Genomic DNA, 8,927 nt, shown 5'->3' with positions numbered 1-8,927 from the left:
CGAGCATCTCACTCTAACCAAACGCATCCTAGATCGTTCGTTCAATCGTTCATCTGGTATCACGCATTGCGATCCGATCCGACAGCACTTGAGAATCGATTCAGATGCAGCACTGGGGTAAGTAACTAGGGCATCATCTGGTTTGATCGCCGTGGCGTGGATTCTTGCACGGGCCGGGCCGGACGGATCCGCATGCCCCTCGTCGTCTTCTCCACTCAAGCCAACAAGATTCCGAGCTTCCGAGCCGCTCCTACGCAGCACGTACGTACGTACGCATCACGCGCGCCACGGCCACCGGCGACCGGGCCGGACGAGCGAACACCATCATCTCATCTATCCATCCATCTATCTACCGGTCAGTCGACGACTGCCGCCGTGTGCTCTCGGGATTTTACCGGGCGGGTAGGAGGGCGGGATAAAACGAAGGCTCGGCCGCCCGCTGCGCGCCTCTCCTCCACTCCTCCCCGATGGAGGAGGGGGAGCGGGACGACGGCTTCCTCAACGTGCTACGGGCGCTGCGCGACGCCGCAAGGACCGTCGAGGCCGGCGAGGGCGACGGCCCGGCGCTGCGGGCGCTGCTCGCGCTCCAGGCCGCCGCCCACGACCTGCTCGCCGGTGACCCCGAGCTGCACCCGCTCTGCCGCCTGCTCGCCACCATCAGGGCCCTCTCCTGGCGCGCTTCCGAGGAGGCGGCCGGAGGCGGGGTGGTCGGGGGACTGCGGCCCCGGTGCCGGCGGTGCAAGGCGAGGCGGGGGATCGCGCGCGCGGCCGGGGGCGTCGCGGCGGAGATCCAGGCGTGGGCGGACCGCGAGCTGGCCGCGCGCCTCGTGGCCGCGCTGAGGGAGCAGGACGACGCCCAGGCGCGCGCGCTGCTGGCGGAGCTGGAGGCGCGGCTGCTGGGGGCGGGGTCAGCGGGGCGGTTCGACGCGCGGCTTCAGGACGCGGTGCTGCGGCACGGCGTGTTCCGCGCGGTGGAGGCCCGGCTCGGGGACCCCGGCGAGGTGGGCGACGGGTGCGCGGCGGCGGCGCTGGCGCTGGTGCGGTTCAACCGGGACGTGTTCGTGGGGCCGGTGCTGATGGGCCCGGCCGTGGGCGCGCTGGTGGCCGCCGCGGCGTCCCACTCCTCGCCGGCGGCCCTGCGCGCGCTCAATGGGCTGGTGGCGGCGGTCCGGACGCCGCTGGTGGACGAGCTGCACGCGCGCGGGGAGCTCCCGCGGCTGGTGGCCCTGCTCTGCGCCCCCGCCGGAGCTCTGCGCGCGCCCGCGCTGGAGCTCTGCCTCCGCGTGGCCTACTACGGCCGGCGCGAGGTGCTGGACGCGCTCCTCGCCGAGGGCCTCGTCAAGCGCCTCCTCTGCCTCCAGCGCACCGCCGCGGACGCCGACACAACGGACACAGCGGATGAGGAGGAAGAGAAGACGATGGTGGCGAGCGCGGTGGCGCGGTTTGCGGTGCAGGTGGAGGCGGGGCAGGGGCTGCGGCCGCGGGAGAAGCGCGCGGCGAAGCTGGAGATCCTCCGGCGGGTGCGGGAGGCGGCCGTGTCGCCCGCCGAGGAGGCCGGCGTGCTCACCTCGGTGCTCTGGGGCGGCACGCCGTAGCCCCCAGCTCACGCTCACACGACGCGCGCGCAAGCGTCTGACACCCGGGGCCCACCCGGCAGTCGCGCACGTAAGCCGGTTGACCGGTTGGTTGGTGTGGCCCTCTTCGCTTCTCCTTTCGTCACTTTTCATCAGTCTTTCTTTCTGTGAATAGCATAGCAACAACTACTAGAACGAACTCCAGTTGTGCAGTAGACTAGTAGATAGGTTTTTTTTTTTTTGAGAAAAGACCAGTAGATAGGTAGGAGCTGAGAGTAGAAGACTCCAATCCAATCCAATCCAAACCAATCCAACGGATGATGTACAAAGAGTCCAAGATTGCAACCTTATTATTTGTAGCGGTAGCGTGTAGAAAAGATGTGCAGGAATTGAAAAGAGCAGCACTCAGATGAGAAACGTGGAGGCGGTGACAGCGAGAGATAGAGCGATCATATGGGCATGTGATTGGCGCCTCCAGGCGAGAGCGGTCGGCCGCTGGAGCCTGCGAGCACGACGTGCGATTAATTACATATTTTCTTGAATATAAAAAATACAGCACGTATTGGCTACCACCATGTGGCGAGGCCGATCTGGCGGTCTCCAGAGCCAGCGGCCTTCCTCGGCGTCGTCTGCACAAGAAGAGCTGGGGATGCAGCTCAAGCTGAGTCCCTCCGCGCCACAGGTGCGCTGGGTGAAAGGGAAAGACATCTGAAGCTCCAGTGCTCGGCTGGTTGGTAGCAGTGCAGCAGCGGCGGCAGATACCTGCGGGAAAAGGCCCAATTCCTTGGTTTCTTTTCCTCCGTCGTGATGCATCATGCATCGACGACGATCGCCTTTTGTCTTGTGATGACCCGAGTTGTCCAGTGGTGGAGACCCTTTTCCATCATTCTGCTTGGGGCAAAGGCTCGGGCCCTCGTCGCACTTCCGTTCCACACCTGCGAGCGATGCCAAAAGGCGGAAGCAGCACCAACATCAGGATCCACTGATTGTAAAAAAAAAGAAAGAAACGAACACAGATCATGATCCACTGAACATTAACAGTAAGCACTACTTCTGCTAACTACTCCTACATAGTATTTCTAAGCACCACTTTTACCATAATAAACAAGATCACGGAAAGCTGATGCAGCCTTTTCAGCACTATTTCTACTCCTACATAGTTTTTCAAACCTTTTACCATAGACAAGATCCAACATGAGTCCTCCTAAGCATGCCAACCAGTCCAACAATTCTGACTGGTAGGACAGCAAAGTACACTTCTCATACAACAGCTGGTTCAGTGGACTGACAACTTCCAATCAACGGAACATGTATGTACACCATCACGAACCCATTATCTTCAACAAGCCCAATCAACACTTCCACTCGCGCTTTTGTCATAATGTACACTTCTTACAGTGGCCCAGTGGCAACTAGCGTAATTTACATGAACAAAACAAAAAATTCCAATCCACAAAAATGACTGCAGCTAACAAGCCAACCAGTGATCCCCCCTTCTGCATGTAAAAGAGGGGACGGCAAAAGAATGATGTTCAACCAATGATTTTTCACAAACTTTACACCAACACGATATCGCACAACACAAGAGCACCTGTCGGTCAAACGAGCCCGTAAGAACTGCGGCGGGAGGCCATGAACAGAAAAACATCGAGATCCCCCGGCCACGACAACAGATGAAACAAGCCAGGCCAAATCGCGTGCCACGTTTTCCTTTTCCTTTCCTTTTCTTTTCTTTTCAAGGATATGAAAGGCGCAGAGAGGTGTTGCGGTGCTCTAGCTATGTACACATCTTCCAAGGTCTTCACACGAGCGGGATGGGGCTGGGGCAATGGCTGGCTTCAGGAGATGGTATGAAGAAGGACGACGTCAGGGAGCTGGAGATCTGCGCCTTCACCCCTTGCTCCTGGGACAGCTCGTGGATGTCTCTGACAATGTCGAACACAGCTTCCGGCTGGGCCAATTTCAACGCGTTCTCTGACATCCTCTTGCGTTCCTCCGCGCCTGGACCGAACCAGCGGGCGACAAGTTCGGCCGTTTCCTTAGGGCTCTTGGAGAACACGCCCGCGCCGTTGTCCACGACATAAGGGACGTTGCCAACTTCCTGGGATGCAAGAAAACAATACTTTGTTAAGATGGTATTGTTTGATGTAGACTGCCTGCTAAGCAAAGAGAGGCGCAACTCTTGCAAGATGTAAGTTGCACGTAAAGATAAACAAACTGACCACTTTGTTTATTATACTGTACTAGCCTCAACCAGTCAAAAAGAAAAAGAATAACCAAAAACATGCATAGTTATTACTGCACAAAACCAGTATCTATTCATCAGAATGAAGTTCATGAGGATTGATTCTTGGGAAGAAGTTCGCAAGACAATAACCGTAAACAAGCATGGCACTGCATCAATGGCCAACTTATACTAAATATTGACCCAAACAAATGTATTTTGTTAAGGTTCAAGGACTACATATCAGAAGATTGTTTGGAGCAGTAGCTGTCAGGTATTTCGGTTCACTGCACCGTTGCAAATACATACACTTTGAATGCTTAAATCAACATTTATAAGGTGGAAAGTGAGTGGACACAAACCTGTCCAGGTATGAAGTCATTAAGGATGATAGGAAGACCCCTAATCAAGGCTTCAGCAATGGTGCCTGGTCCAGCCTATTGAACCAAAATAACAGGAAAATAAAATTATGAGTACCACACGACCTTCAAAGGAACCAGCACGCTAACAATAGAGAAGGGTCAGTAATATATAAACCTTTGTTATAATGCAATCACAAGCCCCCATCCATTTCTCCATTTGGGTCTCGAATCCCCTAATCTTTTGTTAAACAAAACAAAAGCAGTTAACAACATATTCTCTTCATGTGGGCTACATAAGAAACAAGTTGAAGTCTTAAAGAACTGAAAAGTGTAACATTTTGTTTATACCTTTATTGGCATTTTCCATTCAAGAGCCTGCAATGAGGAGCTCAGTGTTTTGTTCCGACCACAAATGACAACAAGCTGCCCGATTGGTTTTCCGAGCTCTTTGTCAAACAATGCATCTCCAAGGGCTTTCGCGGTCTTCTTTACAGGACCCATGCCCTCTCCACCTCCCATCAGCAACACTGCCGGTAGGTCAGGATCCAATTCAAGTTCCTTCCGCAAATCATCCTGGTGAATAATTGGTTTAAAACATGCTTTAGTTCAAAAGCGAGCATTTGCATGAAGACACATCACTGTACAGCTGTACATTTGTTTGTTTCTGGAAAACATAGTAGAATCATAGGGCGACGGCCCAGAATGCTTAAAATTCTGTAGAGTAATTATACACAATGCTAGGTAGTTAATGAATAGACAAAAGACAAAGAAAAATACTACGAGTTAACTACTACATGTTTTGGAAAAACAGATACAAAATCTGAAACCAGTTGGGCAATAAATAAGTAACAACGGCCCTAAGGTTAATACCTTGACAAGGACAGCACGGCAGAATGATGGTCGAATGGGAAGACCGAACACACGGATCTGAGAACTTTTTAGGTCATCCAGTTCTGCCCTCTTGGCTACTTCCTCCGACGGGCAGTAACACCTATTCACATCAGCATGGAACCTGTATATTTTGCATTGCCAGATTTTAAGTCTATGATTGAAGTGTGTCGAAAGCAGTTAATTTTCATGAAAGAAAAAACAGTTTCCAGGTTCCCCCCTTATTTATAGCTGAACATACCATGTAGGGTGGCAAGTGTTAAGATCAGTGATGACAGTGGCGAAGACTACTCTGTTCTGCAGACCTTGCCATTTGAGTACCCATAGAGGAATGTGTTGCATGAGGGGGTGAACACTAATTATTATGTCTGGCTTGTACTTCTTCAATCCAGCCTCAACCTTCCTACAACCATAAAAAAGAAATTATTCACAAAGAAACACTACATGTAAACTCTTGATGTAGAGACAAAATCTAACATGTGGATCAATGGGCTTAGATCATAGGTTAACATCTAAGTGACACAAGCATTATTAGTAACTGTTCTGCAATAGCTTGATGTATTTTTGGTGTATTCGCGTCATAAAACATTGTCAGCACATATTAGCAATTACAGAGTTGAAATAGAGGGGGGAAAACCTAGAGTACAAGTTAACTGACTTTAAACTGCAAATCAGTAGGCAAGGGCTATTTTAGCCAGTATTTAAAGTTAGTGATTTCTTTGAACTTTGAAGTATGGAAACAGTAAACAGCAAAATGAAAGTTTGCATGTGCCACACTACCATTGCGGCTTATAAAATGTAGGTCATGGTTTGGGAGCAATGTTACACAAGGACAGACTGGTAACTGTGAAAGCAGTAGCACATATGCTGATCTGAACTCAAATGATGCTCAAGGGATGGCAGCAATGCAATGCCATCAATTTTAATGACCTCCTAGAATACCACAGCTACAGGGTGACACCAGCACATAGTGGGCTTTTTGATGGGTTGATGCGCATGGTACAAACTGAATTTATTAGGATGCGATCATTTCCAGTGCCCTGACAAACCCATATGCGCAGCCTGAACCAGTCCACATGGCAGGATATCTGCCCTCGGTGCAAATTTATTCAGAAAAATTCGTTCCAACAGCAAATTACATGCATTACATGCCAACAAATCCAGCAAAGATATTTTAGCATCTCTAGTCAAGACACCTGTGGGCCTTATAAAATATTAGTGTGAATGATGCTGACAACAAAACTGCTGACTCACTAGATAATCTCCGATTAGGTGAGCAATTTGCAATCCAAGGCAGCAACCAATAACAGGAAATACAGTCTACCGTGTAGACTTGATGTAGAGACAAAGTCTACCGTGTGGATCATCAAACTTAGATTTTATGTTAAGTCCAAATGACACAAGCATTACGGGTAACCATTTAGCAATATTTTACGCGAAACTGCTGTATAGACGATGGATGTGTGCACGACAGTGGGACGATGGGTAATCCAGCCGCTGATATGCGCTGGATAGTATGCATGGACGGCTTGACATGTGCTGTCGTGCACAAGTCGTCCACACGTCGTCGTGTGTATAGCAGCGCTGTATTTTACGACTGTTAGCAATGATGGCTTCAAAATAGAGCAGAAAAATAGGAGTACCAGTTAATTGACTTTAAACTGCAAATGGGTAGGCAACATTAAGAGGTTTGGAGTATGAAAAAATAGAAACCCAAGAAATAAAAGCTTGCATATGCACACTAACAAATAACAATGTGGTTTATAATATGTGGGTCATGGTCTGGGAGCAATGTTACACAAGGACATACTGGTAACTGTGAAAGCACATATGCTGATTTTAATTCACTTACTAAATGGCGGTCAAGGGATGGCAGCAATGCAACGCAATCAGTTTTTGTGGCCTCCCAGGATACCACAACTACAGGGTGACACCAGCACAGAGTGGGCGTTTTGATGGGTCACTGTTCTGCAGCCTGGCAAACCCATACGCGCAGCCTGAACCAGTCCACATGGCTGGATATCCGACCATGGCACAATTTTATTCAGGAAACTTAACAAGTTCAACAGCAAATTTACATGCATTACATGACAAGGAATCCAGCACAGATATTTTAGCGTCTCCAGTCAAGACAGCAGTGGTCCTTATATAAAATCATGGGCGCCATATCGTCGGGTGAGATCTGGGATTACAATATATTAGTGCGATCAAAATGCTGACAAAAGTGCCGATTCCACAATAAAAATCTGCGATTAGGTCAGCAATTTGCTATGCAACGCATCAACCAATGACGGGCAAAACAGTCTGGCGTGAATGTGAAGCCACAAATGACATCGAATTATTTATTTGTTTGTTTGTTTGTTTAATGATCTCGACGATGTGTGTGAGGAAGTCAAGCAAGAAAAACGTTGCAGGAACCGTAAAATCAAATTACAGGAGGATCCGCGGGTGGGAGTGGGAGAGAAGAGGAGCGATCCGTACTAGGACGTACTTGGCGTAGAAGGAGGCGAGGGCGGCGAGGTAGAAGTTGTGGACCCATCGGGGCGATGTGCCGTGGAAGGCCACCTTCCAGAGCTGCACGTGCTTCACCATGAACTTGTAGGAGCTCTCCATGTTGTTGAGCGGCCAGCCGGCGTGGTCCTTGCACAGGTCCTTGACGAACACCTGCCACGAATGCCCAAATCGAAATCGAAATCGAAATCCATCAGTGCGGGCGCGGCCACTTGGATTGACAGGCAGATTGGGGGAGATTCCAAGAATTTGTTTATCTATTCACGGACGGACAGAGGGGGAGGGGAATGATTTACCCGGTAGTCGTCGCCGAATTCGATGCGGAAGGCGTCCTTGATGGCCTCGGCGGAGGCGCGGTGGCCGCCGCCGGTGTCGCTCATGAGGACGAGGACGTTCTTGGCGCGGTTGGCGCCGAGCTGGACGAGCTCCACGGTGCCCTCCTCCTCCTCCCAGAAGGGCTCGTCGTCGTCCTCGGGCCCGGCGAGCGAGGCGAGGGAGGCGGAGGTGGAGGCCCCCGCGGAGGAGAGCTCCCCGGCGTAGGAGAGGCTCTTGCGGAACCTGCGGCGCATCCGCTGCTGCTGGTGGTACGCCGCCACGCTCTCCAGCACCGTCTCCCGGATCGACCGCACCCGCGGCGCCGCCGTCGGCGCCTCCATCGCGCCCCGCCCCGGATCGCCGCCGGGCGAGCGAGCGGCTGGCGGCTGGGGAAAGCGTTTAAAATTGGCGAGCGGGCAGGAGGGAATGGCGGAGGGGCGGGGCGGGGCGGGGGTCCTGGCGAGCTGGCGAGGGAGGGAGGGAGGGCGGACGTACAACTGGAATTTTTGGAGGTTGGGGACGGGACGGGACGGCGGTGGTGGTGGTGGTTGTCGCGTGTTTTGTGCGTGTGCTCGCTCTCGCTCTTTTGGTGCCTTCTGATTTGGGAATTTGGGAATTTGGGAATTGGGAGACCGACTTGTTGTGACGGTTGGAAGAGTCCGAGGGGTTTGGGCGAAAAAAGTGTGTCTATGTGAGAGTTGATGATTATTTTTTTCAGATAGCTACCCGCTTATTTCAAGCGATCGTGTGTATGCGTGTGTGTGTGTGAGAGAGAGAGAGGTTATGATTGGTTAAGGTTAATCTTGCACGAGACTACCCTCGTTACTCCATCATGTGGGAAAGAGTTAGTGGATCGTAAACTTGCCTTACTAGACCTGGTGATTTACTTACCTGACGAATGTCTTCTTGATTTAGCAAAACTGCTTAATTTAGTTGACCTAATAAGTGCCTTATTCTTTTAGACAAAAAAGGCACCGAGTATTGGACTATGATGCTAATAATGCTCAAAACACGGGATTTAGATGAAAAGAGGAAACGATTGATGTCGCGGCA

General features: G+C 51.4%; 1 protein-coding gene across 1 annotated transcript; it reads right to left on the bottom strand.

The window, feature by feature from the left end:
• Nucleotides 1–2,889: 2,889 nt before the first annotated feature.
• On the bottom strand, nucleotides 2,890–8,400 carry LOC119318371 (probable monogalactosyldiacylglycerol synthase 3, chloroplastic). The gene is made up of 8 exons (XM_037592917.1): nucleotides 7,856–8,400; nucleotides 7,540–7,712; nucleotides 5,290–5,451; nucleotides 5,031–5,172; nucleotides 4,509–4,733; nucleotides 4,336–4,398; nucleotides 4,161–4,235; nucleotides 2,890–3,675 (listed from the first exon to the last, which is right to left on the bottom strand). Exons 1-8 carry the CDS (start codon nucleotides 8,213–8,215, stop codon nucleotides 3,376–3,378), a joined length of 1,500 nt encoding a protein of 499 aa, XP_037448814.1. The 5' UTR covers nucleotides 8,216–8,400; the 3' UTR covers nucleotides 2,890–3,375.
• Between the last annotated feature and the right edge of the window lie 527 nt (nucleotides 8,401–8,927).

The sequence above is a fragment of the Triticum dicoccoides genome, chromosome 6A, assembly GCF_002162155.2.
Source record: "Triticum dicoccoides isolate Atlit2015 ecotype Zavitan chromosome 6A, WEW_v2.0, whole genome shotgun sequence".
In the NCBI taxonomy this organism is placed as follows: domain Eukaryota; kingdom Viridiplantae; phylum Streptophyta; class Magnoliopsida; order Poales; family Poaceae; genus Triticum; species Triticum dicoccoides.
Note: the sequence above shows the minus strand (reverse complement) of the source record. Positions and strands in the feature narration are given on the sequence as shown.